This window comes from Candida dubliniensis, chromosome 6, assembly GCF_000026945.1.
Source record: "Candida dubliniensis CD36 chromosome 6, complete sequence".
Taxonomy (NCBI): domain Eukaryota; kingdom Fungi; phylum Ascomycota; class Pichiomycetes; order Serinales; family Debaryomycetaceae; genus Candida; species Candida dubliniensis.
In genome coordinates, this window is record NC_012865.1 from 705,790 (window position 1) to 727,632 (window position 21,843).

At 33.4% G+C, this 21,843-nt stretch overlaps 9 protein-coding genes and 1 pseudogene across 9 annotated transcripts, besides 1 other annotated feature; 5 read left to right on the forward strand and 5 right to left on the reverse strand. All coding sequences in view use genetic code 12, as the record gives it.

The window, feature by feature from the left end:
- Positions 1 to 268: 268 nt before the first annotated feature.
- On the reverse strand, positions 269 to 2,578 carry CD36_63780 (conserved hypothetical protein; the record flags this gene model as incomplete). The annotated part of the gene is made up of 1 exon (XM_002421051.1): positions 269 to 2,578. The coding sequence occupies one exon, from the start codon at positions 2,576 to 2,578 to the stop codon at positions 269 to 271; it is 2,310 nt and encodes a 769-aa protein (XP_002421096.1).
- A 2,200-nt stretch (positions 2,579 to 4,778) lies between these two features.
- On the reverse strand, positions 4,779 to 5,810 carry CD36_63800 (NADPH-dependent methylglyoxal reductase, putative; the record flags this gene model as incomplete). The annotated part of the gene is made up of 1 exon (XM_002421052.1): positions 4,779 to 5,810. The coding sequence occupies one exon, from the start codon at positions 5,808 to 5,810 to the stop codon at positions 4,779 to 4,781; it is 1,032 nt and encodes a 343-aa protein (XP_002421097.1).
- Positions 5,811 to 6,124: 314 nt separating this feature from the next.
- Positions 6,125 to 7,162, reverse strand: CD36_63830 (carbamoylphosphate:L-ornithine carbamoyltransferase, putative; the record flags this gene model as incomplete). The annotated part of the gene is made up of 1 exon (XM_002421053.1): positions 6,125 to 7,162. The coding sequence occupies one exon, from the start codon at positions 7,160 to 7,162 to the stop codon at positions 6,125 to 6,127; it is 1,038 nt and encodes a 345-aa protein (XP_002421098.1).
- A 364-nt stretch (positions 7,163 to 7,526) lies between these two features.
- On the reverse strand, positions 7,527 to 8,594 carry CD36_63840 (putative uncharacterized protein; the record flags this gene model as incomplete). Its single annotated transcript, XM_002421054.1, has 1 exon — positions 7,527 to 8,594. One exon carries the CDS (start codon positions 8,592 to 8,594, stop codon positions 7,527 to 7,529), a length of 1,068 nt encoding a protein of 355 aa, XP_002421099.1.
- Positions 8,595 to 8,790: 196 nt separating this feature from the next.
- On the forward strand, positions 8,791 to 9,783 carry CD36_63850 (DNA-directed RNA polymerase III subunit, putative; the record flags this gene model as incomplete). The annotated part of the gene is made up of 1 exon (XM_002421055.1): positions 8,791 to 9,783. One exon carries the CDS (start codon positions 8,791 to 8,793, stop codon positions 9,781 to 9,783), a length of 993 nt encoding a protein of 330 aa, XP_002421100.1.
- Positions 9,784 to 9,935: 152 nt separating this feature from the next.
- Positions 9,936 to 10,853, reverse strand: CD36_63860 (conserved hypothetical protein; the record flags this gene model as incomplete). The annotated part of the gene is made up of 1 exon (XM_002421056.1): positions 9,936 to 10,853. The coding sequence occupies one exon, from the start codon at positions 10,851 to 10,853 to the stop codon at positions 9,936 to 9,938; it is 918 nt and encodes a 305-aa protein (XP_002421101.1).
- Positions 10,854 to 11,893: 1,040 nt separating this feature from the next.
- Positions 11,894 to 12,200, forward strand: CD36_63865 (annotated as a pseudogene).
- Positions 11,894 to 12,200: a sequence feature.
- Positions 12,201 to 12,725: 525 nt separating this feature from the next.
- Positions 12,726 to 15,707, forward strand: CD36_63870 (arrestin-like protein, putative; the record flags this gene model as incomplete). The annotated part of the gene is made up of 1 exon (XM_002421057.1): positions 12,726 to 15,707. The coding sequence occupies one exon, from the start codon at positions 12,726 to 12,728 to the stop codon at positions 15,705 to 15,707; it is 2,982 nt and encodes a 993-aa protein (XP_002421102.1).
- A 1,227-nt stretch (positions 15,708 to 16,934) lies between these two features.
- On the forward strand, positions 16,935 to 18,608 carry MDR1 (multidrug transporter; the record flags this gene model as incomplete). The annotated part of the gene is made up of 1 exon (XM_002421058.1): positions 16,935 to 18,608. One exon carries the CDS (start codon positions 16,935 to 16,937, stop codon positions 18,606 to 18,608), a length of 1,674 nt encoding a protein of 557 aa, XP_002421103.1.
- Positions 18,609 to 19,774: 1,166 nt separating this feature from the next.
- CD36_63900 (conserved hypothetical protein) lies at positions 19,775 to 21,721 on the forward strand (the record flags this gene model as incomplete). Its single annotated transcript, XM_002421059.1, has 1 exon — positions 19,775 to 21,721. One exon carries the CDS (start codon positions 19,775 to 19,777, stop codon positions 21,719 to 21,721), a length of 1,947 nt encoding a protein of 648 aa, XP_002421104.1.
- Between the last annotated feature and the right edge of the window lie 122 nt (positions 21,722 to 21,843).

The following is a 21,843-nucleotide window of genomic DNA, read 5'->3' on the forward strand; positions in this document are numbered from 1 at the left end:
ATTATCTATTACATTATTCATGGTGATATATAATTAATGAGTTTCACGTATAATAAAAATAATCATGAAATCCCCAAATAGGGGGGGTTACAGCACAGTTTATTTAGGAAACTTGATACTTAGAATAAGGATAGTATTGACGACCTCTTGAACCAACCCATAATTATCAAGAATCGTATTTATTTACAATTGAGGAACGCTTTACAACATGAATCTCATAGAAAGGATTTGTTTATTTCAAAATTAATCTACTTTTTTATATCATATTTTACACATCAATACCTTCTTCTTCTTCTTCTTCTTCTTCTTCTTCTTCTTCAGCTTCTTCAGCATCTTCAGCATCTTCAGCTTCAGCTTCATCGGGATTCTCTAGATCTTCATCATCGTTTATTTCTTCAGATTCATCATTTTTTTCTTTATCACCTTCGTCCTTGTTTCCTTCTTCTTCTTCTTCTTGTTCAGCTAGCTCTTTGTCAGCCATTTCCTTATCAGCCTTTTCTTTCTCTTCCTTTTCCTTATTGGCCTTCTCTTGTTCAGCTTTTTCTTTCTCCTCCTTTTCTTTCTCTTCCTTTTCTTTCCGAGCTTTCTCTTTTTCAGCTTTTTTCCTAGCAGCCTCTTCTTTGGCCTTTTTCTTCACTTCTTTTATGGCTGCTTCAGAGTCACCTAATTTATAATGTTCCTCACCATAAGCTTTACAATAATCAGTAGCATTTTTAACCACACATTCAATCTGTTTATTCTCTTTCAAAATACCATCCCAATCATGATCCAACAGATTAATTACATTTTTCACACCATGAATATGAACCAAAGTATTATCTTGATCAGCAACACTCATAGTCAAAGTTAAATAATCTTCATCTTGATCAAACATTGAAATACCATTTGGAATCAAGGCATTGGCTTCATGACCAGCACAAACAACATCATAATCCAACCATCCATAGACCGTGACATTAAAATTAATCGATCCTGACAAATAGGTTAATTTAAATTTCGAATTCATTTTCTCCAAAATTAAGAAATTGGGTCTATACATTGATCCACCACAACCACAATCTTTGACATGAGCACGTAAAAATCCAATCCATAATTGTCTTTGTTTAGGTTCATGTTTATTTGATGGCAATTCATCTATTTTATCATTATTGTTGTTGTCAATCTTTATTGGCCATAATTCTGTTCCACCACGTACAGGACCAACTTCTTGAGTAGTTTCAACATCTTTGAAAATCATAGTACATGTAGAATGTGAACTATCAATAAAATTATCCAATTCACATTTCAAAATTTTCAAATGATTCCATTGATAAACAATATATACATAATTATCACCAAGATTTTGAGTCCCATAATAAGATACTTGATTTCTTTCATCAGTATCTATAAACGGAGTCCAATTTTTCTCAACTAAAGTTCTTTCTTTACCTTCAATTCTTAATTCTTTAACTTTATTAAAAGTTACATTATTAAATTTTGAATCTTGAATCCCATCAGTATTTAATTTCCCTAATTGATATTGAAACAACCAACCAACAAACATGGAACGATAAAATTCAAATTTAGTATGAACATTAGTATCATCTTCAGTACTCATATCTTTAATTTGACGATGATATGAATTGAAAATTATCACTGGTTCATCGTCACCAAATTTATTCTTCGTTAATATCAATCTAATATCTTCTGGTCCATACCATCTACTTTTAGTATATTCAGAATTATGATAAAATGGAATAGCCACAAATTGAGGATATCTAACAGCATCATAAACTCGTTCACCTTTATGATTAATCACAGGGACAATCAATTCAATATCATTTAATTCATTCCAATTTTCATCATAAACTTGAGCATATAATAATGAAAGTTGAGGATCATTTTTTCTACCTTTTTGAGAGTAAATCACTCGACTAAGCATCAAATGAACTCCATGTTGTTCTAACCATACTGAAGTACCAGCGAATTTATAAATATGTTTATGTAATTCACCTCTCATGATAATATGTGGTAATCTATCTTTGAAAAATGGTGATAAATCTTGGAATGCTGGATCATTTTCTAATTGGTTTAATAATGTTGTTGTCAATATATATAAATCGTCATGTAAGGTACGATATTTGGTGATTTCAAATGACCGTTCATATAAAATATCTTTACACAGACCAGCAACTTTAGTAGTAGATGAAGAATATAATCCAAAAGTATGATTGGTATAAGTTTGATTAGTGATATAATTTGACAATACAGTCTTTGAATCACCAAAATATTGTATCCATTTAGAATTTTCTGGTTCATTGACATATTCTACTCTATTATCGAAATTTTTGGGATAAATGGCTAATGATGGGTAATATGAGGAGATAACATTGGATGACTTTTCTCCTGTTTGTTTATGTTGTTGTTTTTGCTTCAAAATTCTATTAGTGATAAAAGTTGGCAGATAATCAGATATTTTACTAAACCCATTAAAGAAAACATGTAGTACTATTACGGCAAAAATCAAGGGAATCAAAATAAAATAAACCCTTTTAAATTGTCTAGGTGGCCGCAATAATGGCATATATGACTTTGTCATGATGTTTTTCAATCAAGTATTAAAAAGAAAGGTATAAAGTTGGATTAAAAGGTTATTGAAAGAAATACAAAATACAACTACGTACAGAGATGATATGACTGATTACTAGCAAATATACATATATATATATATATGTAAGAATGAAGATTTCTTTCCATTGAATCTAAAGAAATCCATCTCTTGCTAGATGAGTAAATTCTATTGTTAAAAAGAAGTACAATAATCCATTATACATCATGTTTAAACATTGTGTGGTTTCTTTTTTCTCAACAAAAGTTTCAAGATTTTGATTGTTTGCACTGCCTACCACCACCACCACCATAATCTAGGTTTTTTTTTTTTTACTTAATCTCCTTTCGGGAGTTCGCTAGACCAAAGTAATTTTCTTCTTGTTGTTGTGGCTAGATAAACTATCTCACGTCAAGCATGATCGAACAAAAACAATTGCAAATTAAACCACACAAAACAGAAAAAAAAATTTCATATGAACAATAGAGATTGTTTCCAACAAGCTGTTGATGCACTGTTTGAGATTTCCCAATTCTATTTAAATCAAGTGATGTTGAAAGAAGACAAACACAGAGATTCTGGAAAAAGAAACCAAAAAACCAAAAAAAAAAAACAATGAATCTGATATAAAAGGAATATTCTTTCGGTCCATCAACACAATATATGATTATCACAATTTGTAAACATTTGATGGAAAAGTATCCCACTAGTACTAATTCAATACCTAGTTGGCAAACCTCTTTCTTGAATAGTAAACAAAACATATCTTTTTGTTTACTTCTCTTCTGGTGCTGAATAGATTCTCCCCTTCGCTAAGAATTGCAACTATTTCAGAATGGCCAATTTTGTGAAATATTGACAAACCGGGTGTTTAGTGGATTGGTTTGCGTCTTATGCATCAAAAAGAGACAAAAATGAGAATATTGTTTAGCCATAATATATATCAAAAAGTCTTATTTCTGATTTTCCTTGGGGAAGCTTCATTTAGAAATGGCTGAAGATTTGCTCCACAGATTATAATTTCATCTACTATCCATGTAAATCAGTACTACTGAATTGCAAACAGTTCATAATATTATCAGACATATCATATCAACCGTTTAACCAAATATTATCACAATCGTGTTATCTCGTTGTTACCACCACTAGTTTATAAAACAATATGAGCAGATAATGTAAAATGCAAGAAACATAAATGCAATACACCAAGTACTTTACAAAATAAACTAAATCTAAATAAGTTGCATATCATTACTAGTCTCTCATTGTAAATAGTGTTTACAATGAGAGATTTTTTTTGCATTGTTTATCAATTTTGTTGAACTGTTTGTTATATACGATATGAAATAAAAGACAATCTATTTTGGGACATAATTCAAAACAGTTCGGCTGTTCCTGTTGTCTTACTTCCCCCCTCTTCACTCTTGATTATACTCTCTATCGATTGCAATTCTTTCATGATTATTACTATCACTTGTTGTTGTTGTTGTTGTTGTTGTTGTTGTTTACAAAAGTTTGGCTTTGATCACACGTTTGTTAAATCTTGAATTGTAAACAATTCCAATAGCTCCAACAAGACGCGATTAATATATTTCGTATATTATTGAATAGGTAAACAAGTTCCATCTGCCAAGAAAACACCCCCCCCCCCCCCTTAGATATATATTTTGATTTAGATTTAGACTAATTACAAATTTGTTAAATTACGTTTATTGCATTTCAATGTTTAGCCAATTCTTATAAATTAGACTAAACATTTAGCAGACAGCATTTCCCCCCTACAGCTCTATACACTTTGTTAAAGTGAATCACGCTAGTATTTACAAACAAATGAAATCTGGTATACTCTTTTTACTCTACATATGATGTATTGACATTTTATGATTACAACAATAAGTGTCAATTCCCATTTGTTGGTATTTGTTTACAGTTACATATTTCTCGAATGTGGATTATGTCAACATTTCCTCCTTCTTTCCATTATTAATTATTTTGCATTGATAACTCAATCCTTATTGTTTACATTTTGTGCATTTTTTTGCTGCAATTTCGGATGAAATTTTGTTATACAATTTGATACACATATGTCCCCCCTCCCTACACACACCATACTATTTTTATTTTACAGATCGTAGCTTGGGCCACTCCTGTTGCAATCGGGGCACTACTATTTTCACCTACCATACTCTCATCATAACTTATGAGCATTTACAATCTGTTCAACCGTATCATACACTGATTGTTCAAGGTTGTAATATTTAAATCCTAATAATTCACGAGATTTGGTGTCATCAATAGTAGCCAAACTTTCAGCAATAATTTCTTTGTCTGAACCTGGCTCACCAACTGGTATTTTCCCTTTTAAATCCGGAAATTTATCATTGATAATATCAACAAGGGATTGGGATGTAAATCTACCTGAATTCAATAATATTCTTTGATTTTTAGCATCTTCATTTTCAAATGCAATGATATGAGCTTTAGCCACATCTCTTACATCAACCCAACCTCCTTTTGACCCAGGAATAGGATCATTTGGTTTCAATTTCAAAATAGAATTAATGATCTCACTTGAAGTATTCAAACTTTGTTTAATTTCTGAACTAAATGATTGTGGTCCAAATACAAATGATGGATTAATTGTCGACAAAGAAAATTTAACATTATCATTGGATTTTACAAAATCCCATGCAGCTTTTTCAGCAAATTTCTTCGATCCACGATATCCATTAACTGGGTTAAGCAAGGAATCTTGCCAACTGATTTCATTCCAATCTTTTTCTGTAATAACTGCGTTTTTATCAGCTTCCTTTGATGCGGTACTAATGGCTGCATAAGATGAAGTAATGACCACTTTTTCAATATTTTTGCCAAAATTATAAATAGCTTGTAATACATTCTTAGTACCATCAACAGCAGGTAACAACAATTCTTTTTCAACATCAGTTACATTAAAATGAAATGGAGAAGCTAAATGTAAGAAAACTTTTGCCTCACCATGCTTTTGTAAAACTTTATCAAAGGCACCTTTGGTTCCAACATCTTCAACAATTTCATAAGATAAGTTTTGAGGATTGTTAAATAATTTCAATAAATGATCACCTTTGGTTGTTGATCTAACAGTACCAATGACTTGATAGTTCTTGGCTAATAATTGTTTCACAACGTGTTGGGCAATGAAACCTGTGGCTCCAGAAACAATGACAGTAGTTGGTGTTGACATTTTGAGTTGAATAATATATGAAAATAATCTTGAAAAATAGGAATAGAGGAAAAGGAAAATTGATCAAATTTATATGAATTATTGCCAACCACAGTTTTCCTTTTTCAACTGTGGAGAAATACACTAAATTTGTGATTCGTGTACAAGGAAATAATTTCGGGAAAGTGTTAAGCGGCATTTGACCCAATCTGTTCCATTTAGCGGATAACCACCACCACTCCACGCTACATTTTAGCGCATACAAGGAAACTATTATTCTTTTTATTAGTTACATAAATATATATTTTCATTAAACTACCCAGGTATTACCCTCTTTATTTCAATAAATCACCTTTATTGATGACAAATCCATCAATCACAGCCATAGCAGCATATAATCTATTTTCTGCTTCTTCAAAAACTACTGAATTGTCACTATAAAACACATCATCAGCAACTTCTTCAGAATGTCTAGGTAAACAATGCATAAACTTCCAATTCGAATTGACTTTACCTAATTTACACATTTCTTGAGTAATTTGATAACCTTCAAATTGTTTTAATTTAGCCAATTTTTGTTCTTCTTCACCCATAGAGATCCAAGTGTCAGTGACCACAATATTTGCATTATTCAAAGCAACTATAGGATCATTAACAATTTCAAAACTCAAATTTTGTTCTTTAGCTAATTTTTCAGCTATTTCAACCACATCCTGATCAAATGTGATATTTTTAGGTATTGAAATCGATACATTTATACCTAATTTCAAACAAGCAATAGATAAATCATTAATGACATTATTAGCATCACCAATCCATGTTAATTTTAACCCCTTTAAATTATCACCAAATTGTTCCTTTATGGTCAATAAATCAGCTATGGCCTGCAAGGGATGATACTTGTCACACAATGAATTAACAATTGGAACTGAACTATGTTGACATAAATCTAAAATGTCTTGATGTTTATTGACACGAGCAAAAATACACGATGTCATTGAACTGATAACTTTTGTGGTATCATACATTGATTCATTGACGCCTAATTGAATATCATCTTTACCTAAAAACATTGGTTGAGCTCCAAAAAATGATGCAGCTCCTTCAGTACTTATTCTGGTTCTGGTGGATCTCTTTGTGAATAATAAAGCAACTAATTTACCCAACAATTTTTGATGATTTTCAATTGATGGTTTGTCTGATTTGACCAATTGCTTGAATTGATAAGCTTTATTTATCAATGAAGAAAATTCATCATTGGTCAATTGAGCTATATTGATCAAATGACGTGGTGTTTGCGAAGTTGCTGCTGCTTTGATTGGAGTAGTGGATAATAATCTAGTTGTAGTAATAGTTCTAACTGAAGACATCATAATATGAAAACAAAGATATAAACTTAGTTGAAATTTCAAAAAAAAGAAAAGAAAGAAAGAAAGAAAGATCCAATAAAAAATAAGGGTAGAAGACTAGCGTTTGTATTTATACCCTTGAAAATTTTTTGGGGGATAAACCCAAGTTAGAAAATTTTTCATCCTAATTCGGTAATGACTCAACGTTAACCGCGGTAAACAATATAAAGGACAAAAACTTTTTTTTTTCTTTCTTTCTTTTGACCAATTAAATAAAAGAAAACAACTGTTTACCCTGCATAGTAGTAAACCGAATCATCAGGTGTTTGGAAACCTCAACAAAGGAGAAACAATTCTGTTTACAACTTATCGTATACATTCCATTACTCTAAATAACTAAATTATTCAATTTCTCTAGTACTTCCAGTTTTGTTTCTGATAATTCATTTTGTTCAATCTTAAGGTTTTGGATTAATTTTTGTTTTTCTGATTTCGTCACTTCAAACTGTTTGATTAATCCATTGATTCTTATGATTTGCTCTTCAATAGTGGGTATACTAAATTCTATATTGCCATCGTCATAGCTCTCATTCTCACTATGTTGTTGTCCATCGCTTTCCTCTTGATCAGCATCATCACTATGTATTTCAAAATTGAACTTATTGTCATCAAAATTACTACGTTTACCCATATTTAATGTCCCCATATCTTCATCGTTTAACTCTATATCACCATCATTAATATCATTTAAAAGTTGTTCTTGATCTTCTTGGTTTTGTCGTTCCGTTCCATCATCATAATTCTTATCATCTTTATATTCATTTACTAAAGCATTGGCATATTGTCGAGCTGTCAATTTCAGAGACTCTGGATCACGATTGGTTTCTATTGGTACATATCGTTTTGATGTATCTTCACTGACAGAAGACAAGACTTGGGATTGTCGAAGTTGTTGTGATGAGGTGGTTAGTTTTGACTTTAGCTTGACAAACTCTTCACTATCTTCATCTTTGAGATCATCTATATTTGTAATCACCGGATTGTTTTCAGGATCATCTTCATCCAACTCAAATAGTATCGTATCGTTGTCATTAATAACAGGGGTAGATGTGGTTGTAGTGGAATCAATTTGATATCTTGATAAATTGATTGGTTTTTTAATTGATTGTTCTGGTTCTGATGACTTTTCCTTTGTAAATTTGGCTCGTGGATTAAATCGAAGTAAAGAAGATCCTTTGCTCTTTATTTGTGTAGTCACTCCTTTTAACTCTTTTATATCCTCGTCTCCATCATGTTCCTCCTCTTCATCAATATTAAACAGTAGTTTATTTCGTTGGATTTTTTGTGGCTTGTTGAAAGATTTCCTTTTGAAACTAACTTTACTTGCTTGTGTATTTTTCAATTCATGGTTTAATTCACTCAACAAGTCATCATCATCATCATCTTCAATATTCATTATTAGTTGGTAGAAGCACTTATAACTGTAAGATGCAAGAGTGGCATTGTAATATTTCTCGGTTGTTGTTTAGATAAATCCTCACGATGTCTTCAAAAAAATATTTCTGTAAAGATCATCTTTACTTGAAAAAAAAAAAGAAAAATAAAAAAACTGAATCACCACTATATCCAAACCATACTTTTAACCAATAATCATGAGTGGAGTATTAGTATCAGATAAGGCGCGTCATCTTTATACAAAGATGCGGGAGTACCCAAACTCCAAACTCTTTGATCAAGATGAATTACAAACATTATTTGACATCAAAAAGGGGTCTGAATTGATGGAATATTTACAAGAATTAGTCAATGGGAAATATGTCAAAATCAGTAAAATGGGAGATCAATTAAAATTCCAAACTGTAGCTGAAGAAGAAGCTAAAAAAGTGTCATCAATGTCTGATGATGAAGCCATGATTTATTCTTATATTGAAGCTTCCGGTCGTGAAGGGATTTGGACTAAAACCATCAAAGCCAAAACCAATTTACATCAACATATTGTCCAGAAATGTTTGAAAAATTTGGAAAATAATCGATACATTAAAAGTATAAAATCGGTGAAGCATCCAACAAGAAAAATTTATATGTTGTATAATTTGCAACCTAGTATTGATGTTACTGGTGGTCCATGGTTTACTGATTCAGAATTGGACACGGAATTTATAGAGACATTATTAGAAGTGTGTTGGAGATTTATTGTTGGTAAAACCATGTATATAAAGGATGAAAATGCCGATACTGAAGATAGTAACCCACTTCAAACAACATACCATAACCATCATCCAGGAGTAAATTTGGATCAACTTGTTGAGTTTATAAACAATAGTAATATCACTAGTGTTGAGTTGGGTATTAATGATATTAGATCATTATGTGACGTGCTAATCTATGACGACAGAATAGAAGAAGTTGGTGGGAATCAAGAAAATAGTGGGATTTTTAAAGCCACTTGGCAAAGTATAATAGATAAAGGTAACACAATTCTACAAAACAATTATCAAGATTTGAAAAATGCTGTTTCTGATGATTGTCTTAATTATTTACAACAAAATCAATCCGATTTCAGTGTTTTTCAATACAAATCCACTATCCAAGATCTTCAAGATGAATCAGATCTAGTGTATTTGGATAGTTGGATGAACGAGTAATCATAATATAGAACAATATTTACAAAAAGCAATCAATTTATCATATATATATGTATATAATCATATCTACAAGAACGTACAACAATGTCCTATGTTTTCTAGAAAACAAGACTCAACAAAAAGCCTCAAATATAAACACTCGAAAGTGATTATTAGCTTTCCCTACTAATTGGAATATTTTTGAGTCTCAGAAGATATTTAGTATAGTCAGAACGAACTCTAAGTCTATATCCATCATTGAAAACAGTTTTAGTCAATCTTAATTCTAATGGGACAATTTTCCCAGCAACTAGATCTTTCCCATTTTTCAACATCTCCAAAAATTCTAGTCTCATTGCTTCCCTCTCCTCTGGTGTTTTATTCTTCCAAGCCTTTCCTAATGCTTCTCTAGTTTTTTTTATAGTTATATACAGATCCCTGAAGTGATTCCATTCTTTCGATAGGTAGTATTGGTATGCAGCACCTTGAGTTATGGCTCCTTTAATTTCATATTTGCCTGTACTTTCATCAAATTTGGCAAATACACTTCTAGATGTAACTTTAAGCATAGCTTTTTCAATTTCATATGGTAAACCTTCCACAGTTGGTTCATGCTTGTGTTCCCCCACGGACCCATTTTTAGCATCGTTAAACAATCTGTCCAATATCACTTCAGGAGCTTCCTTTTTTGAAGCTCTTTTTCTCGTATACTTCTTCTTTGTCTCATAAGGTTGGTCTCTACACCATTCCAAAATCAATCTTTGAATTTCAGACTTGGGTGTTTGGGAAGTCACACCGTTGTCATCCAACGAATTTTGTATTTCAACACCAATTTTCCCATCTAAATAGAATTCTGTGGGGATGTAAAACCAGCCAAATCTCGTATAAACAGCAGACGTTTCATTTGGTTTGTTTTCAGGATCAAAATTATCCAAGATTTTGAGTCTCGGATTAGGTGTTTCTATGTCACCTCTACGATTTAGAGTAGTCTCGGGTGTGAATGAATAATTCTTGTAAAATGATATTCTGGGGAATGCCAATTTTGGAATGATTGATATACGGCATCTGGCCGGTACCAAAAGGAACCTCATCGTTTGTAGGGTTGGTAGACGATAATGATGTTGTGATGGCCCGAAGTGAAAAAAAAAAAAAAAAAAAAAAAATTGAGTTCATTTTGTGAGAGTACCAGAAAAACAAAACAACCAACCAGTTGGGTTAGTGGATAAAAAGATTGCAGTCATTTCACATTACTGTTCTTGCATTGTAGCCACTATGTAACAACCTCAAAAGACATACTCCGCTATGGAGGATATTAGGAGCTCCGTGTCCTTTATCAAGCTGGCATGTATGGTTTCCGGTATTTCAAAAAAGAACAAATAAAATGATATCCCCAAGAATAGTTCAGTATGTAGTCAGAATTTGTGAATTTATACAAACTACTTTTCAAACCACTCTGTTAATATATGAGAATAGACCATTTCTATTTTTTCCATGACCTCATAAATCACTGGAGAGGGCTTTTACAATAAGTTTGATACAGTTCACAATTATCTGGTAATTGCACGTACACTCTTTCAATAAAAGAGCCAACTCAATTAACAACCAAGTCATGAATAAACAACACTCTCACTTCCACGAAGACACCGCCACAAAGCGTGAAAGATTTTTCAACGGTCATACTTAAGGACGTCTACTTTTTTCAAAGAATGGGGGGGGGGGTTACACAATTCTCTGTGTGACATATACTAGATCAAAAACAATACAACAGATAATAGAAACAAAATCAGCTCATACACAACCTGAGCAACACTCCAGACTTGAAACAACGGAAAAAAAACTGGAGCATATGTTGAGAACATAATGATCAAAGAGGCTTGGAAGGGATCCAGATTGGTGCTGGTGGTGGATGTGGATTAACCGGGATAGAAGAAAGAAACTGGCTTAAAAAATAAAACAATTCCGAAAAGGCGAAAAAAAGTCGTATCACAAGAAAATCCCAGCTCGATGCAATTATGGTACCATTTTGTGTGTTCTTGCCATACTTTAGAGTTTAATATATTCTCTGTTGTTGATGTTGTCTCTTTTATATTTAGATCTGCCAGCACTACTACAAAACTAGTCAACCACGAGTAAGTTACAACGTTGCAAGATTTAAAATAAAGGGGCCCGTCATATATTATAATTCAGGTTTTTTATAATATCAACAGGTCGTGTGCGTTATGTCGCCAGCGCATCTCATTTAAGATTCAAAAAACTGTATAATATTATTTGGATCGGAGATTACCCATTATACCGAATGTCTCATCCGAGGTATATTCTTGCATATTGAAGAACCTTCAATTACATGCATTTTATTTCAACATCTATCTGCTCATCTCATTTCGCAAAAAGTTCATCATAAGTTCATAAACAGTCATATAAATCATGAGACTATAAACGAAACAGAAGTTAAACATAAATGTCGTAGGAAATAGAAGTACTGATTGCTTTTAATATTGTCGTATTGTTCTCCCTTTTTTTTTCCGATGAAAATAATTCCTCTACAATAATTTATAATAATAATAAATAACCCCTATAGGTAATATTATTGTTGTTTAGTTTGGACTATTATCCACAAATATTCACTTTTTTTTTTTTTTTGGTTTAGCAGAAAATTATTACTCCCTATCAATTATATTCGTATCTAACTAGAATAATAATAATAATAATAAGAAGAAAGAAGAAAAAAAAAAAAGATCGTTCTCCTCCACCTTCGATTTTCATTTAAATTCTATTTCTTATTAACAAAGTTTTCTAAGAATTTCTTTTGTTTCAAACGTTTTCCAAACATTTACTATTCATTTCCTTCCAACTTCTACATATATACATATATTTACTTGTTGGAAGAAAGACTAATCGACTTTTTATGATTCTGACTCATTAGCAGTAAACACCACAACGTCCAATAATCCCTTGTCCATCCAATGAATATACCCAATTCACCACTATTTGCGCCGCAGCAACTAACAAACCATCATAGCACACCAACTAACTCCAATAATGACAAAGGAACTACCACATCCACTCCCACTTCTAAAAACCATCTAAATAAATCTTCATCCTTGTCACTGGCGGTGTTAACTCCCACTTTACCCGAGAAACCCACTGTCTCAACTTCGTCATTAGCGGTATACATTGTTCCTTCCGAACAGAATCTATTTGTCCAAGGGTTTGAAGAACATATATATTTATCAAGACCACCAACAATATTACGAGGGTCTTTGGTTGTAAAGGTATTAAAACCAACTAAAATCAAATCAATAAGTTTAACATTTAAAGGAATTCAAAGAACAGATTGGCCTGAAGGTATACCACCTAAAAAGAACCAGTATAATGAAATAAACGAGATTATCACTCATACTTGGCCATTTGTACAAGGAAACATTAATGACAAATTGCCTCACAATGGAGCAGATTATTTCATTGAAAAAGATGGAACCACTCATCAGGGTGGTATTAATGCTAGTTTTGAAGATGACTTTTCATCAGTAAGATCAAGTACTCCACCTCCGCCTGCATTGGGACACCTGGCAACAAGTCCATCATCCACTCTTTCTCCTACTCGAAAATCACACCGCGAGGAACAATCAAGTAACAATGCAGCTAACTTTTTCACCCGAAATTTATCACCAAGTTTTATTCGAAGAGGAAAATCATCTTCCATTTCCTCAATGGCAGAAGTAGGGAAGACAAGTTCATTTATTGATTTGATTCCAACAACGTCTTCTCCTAGTCCAGGTGATAGCCATTCAAACATTATTCATTTTTCCCCTGGTGATTACATTTACAACTTTGAACACCCATTGCCAGCATCCATTCCTGAATCATGTAATGCCACATTTGGGAGTACATCATATTATTTGGAAGTAAGTATCAATCGACCTGGTGCTTTTAAAACCAATTTAGCAGGCAGATTACCAATTAATATAATTAGAACCCTTGCTGAATCAAGTTTGGAAGAGAATGAGTCTATCGTCATTACCAGAGATTGGGAAGACCAACTTCGATATGATATTGTGATAGGTGCCAAGTCTGTTGTGTTGGATCTGTATTTACCCTTGGCCTTTAGATTTGTTCCACTTTGGGGTAAAGTAGCTCTACACAGAATCAGAGTATATTTGACAGAAAATTTGGAATATTATTGTTCCAATAAAAAAGTACACCGGATGGAACCTTCTAAGAAATATTTGTTATTAGAACACAAGGCCAAGAAGGGGAGATCGTTACTTTCATCCAAAAACCCAGAAGATGAATCATCAACTGATAGTTTAAACGATTTTGATGACGACATTTTACCGAAAGAACTAGAATTTCAATTGTTTGTGCCCACGGAATTAAACGCAAGAACAAATAGTCGTCTTCATCCTGATACATCATATGAGAATATCCAGGCTCATCATTGGATTAAAATTTGCTTGCGTATTAGTAAACAGGATCCAGAGAACCCTGAGAAGAGAAAACATTACGAAATCAGCATCGATTCCCCATTACATGTATTGAGTCATTTGTGTTCACACAACAATACATTATTACCTGCTTACGATGATTTGATTCCTAGCATGTCATTAGTTCACAGTCATAACGAGCTCCCACCTCTTTCACCTGGGGTTACACCCGTGGAACATACAGAAAGACCCCGAAATGGAAGTGTTAGCAACCAAATTTTGGGTATGTTCAATAGTAACAATAATGGAAATAGTCAATCACGTAGCAGTAGTTTGTCTCGAGAAAACGAAAACGGACGCTCACTGACGCCAATAGAGTTTCATCATATTTCTTCTGGTCTTGAAAGTGCTGGAGCCGTTGAGAGAGAAGCCGATATGCATTTAGAAGCTAATTTGTACCAACCAAAGGAGAATGCTATTAGTGCTATAAATTCACCACAGGCATTACCACATCCTGATACGTTTTCATCACCAGTAATTCTGCTGCCAGTGCAACGACCAATCCATTTAATTCGGAAACCATCAGTCAACCCACCTCCTTTCGATGCTGACGTACCACCGCCTTCTTCGATTCCACCACCTGCATATGAAGAATGTGACCCAGAAGGTAGACGCGGTTCTAATGGTTATGGAAGAGATTTATCTGTTACTAGTGACAACAGTCGTTCATTAAGTTTATCTCCATTGAGAATAGATGAACCTAGTGAGAGTGGAACCACTTCTTCAACTAGACCTAGCGTTACCACTAATAGTTTCCCTTCTACTGCTATTGCTAGTAACACTCCTGTTAGAGATTTATTGATACAACAATTGAATGGTTCTGGAAGTTCCAGTCTTGTTACCCCAACTGAATTGGTTGAACCTACAACTAAAATTGACGACAATATTCCCGTTGATAGTCCTGTCCCACAGATTGAAATTCACAATGAGAATAATGATGAGATTCATGGCAACAACGTGAGTACTGAATCAATTTCTTCTCTTCGTCGATCAAGTTTTAATAGTGAACGTGGTAGCAATAGTAATGGGCACGACCAGGACAGGGCACTGAATCGTGAAGGGGAACCGGAAACGGAAACGGAAGAAGAAGAAGATATTACGGATTATCCATCACCAATACTCCCACCTACAGCAGTGCATGGAATGGCTAAGATATCACGTACTTCATCAGCCGCATCAACCACATCAATAAACTCTGCAGAAATTCCCGTTGAACAAACTATTCCATTACTCAGTCTTGTTCCGTCGCATACTTCTCAAGCTAATATAGATTCTTATAATAAGGGCCGTAATGAATCAGTGGGTTCTTTGTTATATGAAGTTGCTAAACCTACAGAGTTTTATAATGGGTTAGAATCTAGTGCTGGTGTTGATAACGATTTCTTTAAAGTAATGAGTAGTAGCTTGAGTAAATTACGGAATCCTCGGCTTGCTAAACATTATCAAGATCAAGAGAGTTAACAAATTTGTACGATTTGTATTATTGCTATCTATATTTGCATTTTTAATAGAAAACGGAAACATGACTAGCATGAGGTTAAGATAACGCAGTTCTGCAGGAACAGTCTCCGTGAAGGTTAAAACCATTGATGACACTCTAGCACTTTAAATGACACATCTTTTTTTTTTTTCTTCTATATATGCCATCAATGATTACAAATAATCTAAAAAAATGGAAATAATATGAGCTAGGAATCTTAAACTTACTTAAATCCGTATAATTGAGGCATATAAAAGAACAATAATCTAGACTTACAAGATAGGTAAAGTGGCGATGAATAAGTTTAAAGACTATTGTGGTTTCATCAAAACGTGTTAGAATTGCGCAAATCAATTGCTTGCACTAAAAAAAAAAAAAAAAAAAAACATATTTCCAATTTGTAAGCAAGGAGAAGTGTTTTTACATCCCCTGTGTGTAATCCATCAAACTGTGATAATAATGACTCATCACAAGAGTAAAAGTAAATTTACCAGATTCGTGTGGTTGAAATATGATTTGTTTAAAAGTATTGTAGTCACACATTTCTTGCAACCTTCTGGTGTAGCCTTGTAATGCTGTCACTATGCCAAGTTCAAGAAGAAAGCATCTATAAAGTAGGACTAACCCCTTGAGGAGACTTTGCTGGTAATTATTGACGTGGGATTGGTAAATAAAGTTATTGTTTTTGTTACTTGATTTTTCATTTTAGGAAATTTACCGAGTTTTTGCTCGTTTAATTATGCCCCATTATAAATCAAAATCTCTCCTTCGTCATCATCATCATCAGCCGAATGCCGTTTTCCCTTCCTTAGGCATTTTTCCGTGGCTAACATTTTAAGGTTTTATTCTGTGTTTGTGTAACATTATTTGGTGTTGCTACCAATTAATTATCACGGTAAATCCACATTAGGAAAAATACCGAGAATGGCACAACCTTAGATTTTGTTTTCGGAAATTTATTCTCCAGCGCTTATTTTCCATAAACTTCTATCGCGAAATCGATACTCTTATGATTAATAATAGCAAGAATCAATCATGAAAGAATAGTTTTGAAAAATTATTTAAGGGATGGAATACCCTCCCTTCATTGAAAGAGTTGTTCTAATTTTTTTCTTTTCCTCCTTAACATTCTACATTCTAATTTACAATTTGCCAAATAGCAATACATATACTTACATATCTCAACCAAAGAAACACAATTTCACACAATGCATTACAGATTTTTAAGAGATAGTTTTGTTGGTAGAGTTGTCTACCATTTGTCCAAGCATAAATACTTTGCACATCCAGAAGAAGCTAAAGATTATATTGTCCCAGAGAAGTATTTAGCAGATTACAAGCCAACTCTTGGTGATGATACAAGTATAAATTTCGAAAAAGAAGAAATAGATAATGAAGGTGAACCCAATTCCACTCAATCGTCTTCCAATAACACTGTAGTTAGCAACACTAATGAAGATGATAAAATAATTGTCACTTGGGATGGTGATGATGATCCAGAAAATCCACAAAATTGGCCAGCTTTACAGAAAGCATTTTTCATTTTCCAAATTTCATTTTTGACAACTTCGGTGTATATGGGATCAGCAGTTTATACACCGGGTATTGAAGAATTAATGCACGATTTTGGTATTGGAAGAGTCGTTGCTACTTTGCCATTGACATTGTTTGTTATTGGTTATGGTGTTGGTCCATTGGTTTTCAGTCCCATGTCAGAAAATGCTATATTTGGTCGAACATCAATTTATATTGTCACATTATTTTTATTTGTCATACTACAAATCCCAACTGCTTTAGTTAATAATATTGCTGGTTTATGTATATTGAGATTCTTGGGTGGATTTTTCGCTAGTCCTTGTTTGGCCACTGGTGGTGCTAGTGTTGCTGATGTGGTTAAATTCTGGAATTTACCAGTTGGATTAGCTGCTTGGAGTTTGGGTGCTGTGTGTGGTCCTAGTTTTGGTCCATTCTTTGGTTCAATCTTAACTGTCAAAGCTAGTTGGAGATGGACTTTTTGGTTCATGTGTATTATTTCTGGGTTTTCATTTGTTATGTTGTGTTTCACTTTACCAGAAACATTTAGCAAAACATTATTATATCGTAAGGCTAAAAGATTGAGAGCAATCACTGGTAATAACAGAATTACCAGTGAAGGAGAAATTGAAAATAGCAAAATGACAAGTCATGAATTGATCATTGATACATTATGGAGACCTTTAGAAATTACAGTCATGGAACCAGTTGTTCTTTTGATTAATATTTATATTGCCATGGTATACAGTATTCTTTACTTGTTCTTTGAAGTGTTCCCAATTTATTTCATTGGAGTTAAACATTTCACTCTTGTTGAATTGGGTACCACATATATGTCCATTGTTATTGGTATTGTCATTGCTGCCTTTATTTATATTCCAGTTATTAGACAGAAATTCACAAAACCAATATTACGCGAAGAACAAGTTTTCCCTGAAGTGTTTATTCCGATTGCCATTGTTGGTGGTATCTTGTTAACATCTGGTCTTTTCATTTTTGGTTGGTCAGCAAATAGAACCACTCATTGGGTAGGTCCGTTGTTTGGTGCTGCTATTACCGCTTCTGGAGCATTTTTAATCTTCCAAACATTATTCAACTTTATGGGTGCTTCATTCAAACCTCATTATATTGCTTCAGTTTTTGCTTCTAATGATTTGTTCAGATCTGTCATTGCCTCAGTTTTCCCATTATTTGGTGCTCCATTATTTGATAATTTAGCTACTCCCGAATATCCTGTTGCCTGGGGTAGTTCCGTGTTGGGTTTTATCACCCTTCTTATGATTGCTATTCCAGTTTTGTTTTACTTGAATGGACCAAAGTTGAGAGCAAGATCGAAATATGCTAATTAGTAATTGTCATTGTTTATAGATATATCGTGTTATAGATAAGTTAATCAATATTTAAGATAGGAAAGGGTTGTAACATCTTGTACTCTTGATATTCAGTGAATTTCAGAAAATGCTAAATACTAAATGTTTGGGAGGTTTTTAGAGTAAGTCATATAATGACTTGACGTATTGCTTATGTAACTTAGTCACATAGATATATTACTCTTGACCTTAAGTTGTTTTATTTGATTCTAATTCGACGAGTCATAATTATAATAACACAGTATGGTGGTGACTAGAGAATGAACACATAGATTAACAGCATCTCGACATCACGCCTGAGACGGTGTACAAATTTCCAATAATAATAACAATTGTTGGCTTAGAAGAATAGAAAGTATTGCCGATGTACGTGTTTTGTGTGTTTTAACAAAACAATGCTTTATAAGAGCATTATCCATTTCAAACTATATTTAGATTAAACTTCTCGAGTGGAAAGAGAGATTACCATTAAACACTTAGACACTGATACTTCCCTTAGATCAATCTTCAATTTAATGACTATAAAAAGAAAGCACAAACTTCTCTAAAAATAGTTTACGAGGAATATAATATTTTTTTACTGCGCCTTTCTGCTACCAATTACATTGCGGGTCTAACTATAAATAAATGTGTAAACTGGAGTGGTAGTGGGGTGAGTGTATGTATACATCTCTATGTGTGTATTCTATTGCTTAACCACTAGTATTTTTAATTCTCTAACCTTTACTAGGAACATATTCTAAACACCCGTGTCATACAATCTTAACAGTCAGTGTTGTGATACTCTGTAGTCTATTGTTGGTGCTTTTTCTTTCATATTTGCCAATTATTTGCAGCTGACTCAGCCCTAATTTGCCCACTTACTCTGTGCATTGTTTTCTTGTCTCAATAAAATCAATTCACAAAGAAAACCTCCGTTAACCATATAAACACGAAGGAGTAGTTTTGATATACATTATATATATAAATGGATTGCCAAGCCTTGGCTTAAATAGAAAAAATTTTCAAAGGTTTACTTGTTCGCGTATTTTGATAAATAATTTGACTTTATACTTTTTTCTTCCAGCTGCCTTTTTTTTTTTTTTTATTAAGTATATTCATTGGAATTTGCTTTGGTATCAACTACACTCATCTATGGTAAGATCATGGGTAACTATAAACCAAGTATTAAGCAATATGTTGTGACAGCAAAAGCAATAAAATCCTCACAATTTGCAAGACTTGGTATCTGCGCGATAGTTCTTCTTTTCATATTGGGCTATCCCTTCTACTTCATATCAAATAACCCATTCGATACATCAATACGATTCCAATACGTTGATCCATATAATGATACCACTCGAAAGTATACCACCATTGAAAAACAACACACCGATATTGGTGGTAACAGTACCACTATTATCTATCCCAAAAATTTAGACTTGGACTTAGACCAGGCGGCTTTGCAGCAAGTTTTAAATACCACCAACACAACAAACCCCTTTGTCCAATACATTGGTAACTCGTCATCTATAGCGTTTAGTCAATTGAATCAAACTTTAGCTACTCACAATATACAGGTTTTTGATTCGTCTTCAAACTCCAAAAACTGTCTGGATATATTGACTGAAACACGATTAACAATTTCCCAAAACATAATTATCAAGGAGCTGTTTGAAATAATGATCAAACGACTAATTCATCAATTGAATACGGAACCAGCATTTAAAGAGCTTGCGCCTTTTTTCCAGAATAGACTTTCACTTCATTTGCGATGGAAAACGTATCATAAACATTTTTACAAATTTGCCGGAACCTCGGTATGGTTAAAGGATTATGGGGTACATTTAATGATTAGTAGGGTCATATACTCTCAGAAAGCTAAAAAGGGGGATCCTCAAATATCGTTACTATATGCTCAATTATATGATACTAATTGGCAAGAATTAACAAATACAGATCTCCTTGTGTCGATGCAAGATACCACTGGGGCATACAAATTGGAAACATTGCTGTTCCCACGATTCTTACCCATGCCCTTTTATTTCAACCCCCTGTTAACTAAAGGAAGATGGTATGGTCCCGAGGATGCACGTATTATGTTGGTTAAAAACCAATTGGATATAGAAGAGCCAATGATAATTTTCAATTCATATCATCGTCAAATCACTAATCATACAACTACTGAAACGAAAGATGGTTCTGTTGAACTAAATTTTGAGTTTTATAGATCAATGTTTGTTGGTTGGCCATTTAGATACCAATTGGGTAAAGCAAATACTGATGGGTTCGTTGACGATAGGTTTGATAATGTAAAGTTCACAAGAGTGGCCGAATTAAAGATTCACAACCAAACTCGAGCTGCAGTTGAGAAAAACTGGACGCCCTTTGTTGATCCTTCAGAACGGAATCCTGAAGACAAGAGTCTTTATATTGTATATCAATGGGATAAATTGAGGATTTTAAAATGTGACATTAGCAATTTAGTGACTGACGATGGGTTTACTCATTATAGTGCATGCAAGTTCAAACAGGATAGTAAACTTAAGAAAGTGGAAAAAGTGGGACCAATCAGAGGAGGCACAGAATTGATTCCAACAACTATAGACAACAAACGGTTATGGATTGGGTTTTTGAGAGCACATATTGATAAATGCGGTTGTGGGAAAGCTATGTATCGTCCGAATATGGTAGTATTGCAAAAGACCGACAAGGGAACATTTAAGGTAGCTTATTTATCGTCATATATATCGTTCAATATTCCTGTTCCTGGTTGGAAAACTCCGGATATCCAATGTGCCAAAAAAGACCCAAGTGTTTTGATTCCCAATGGTATTTCTAATTGGGAAGTGGCTACAATTGATGGAATTGAGCGAGATGTTTTGACTATGACATTATCTGCTGCTGATGAAGACAACATTCTTATGGATATACATGGGTTAAAAACAGTTATTCAGGATCTTATTACAAATCAGAAACAAGACAACGAATTGGACACTGACCTGGTTCAAATGAAGTGTGTTGTTGCTTACTCAACTGAATTCTGTAGAGCGTATGGTGAGGAACAGGCCAGGTTAGGGTTGACAGGAGGATGGTTGCCACAGCATATTTAGATGTATACCTGTATTTGATAATCTAATTAGAAAGCATTAATTGTAACTGTAAATAATAATTTGCAGTATTGCTGTACGTAGTTATTGCTTGCATGGATAGTTGGAAGTATGCTACTTTTTTA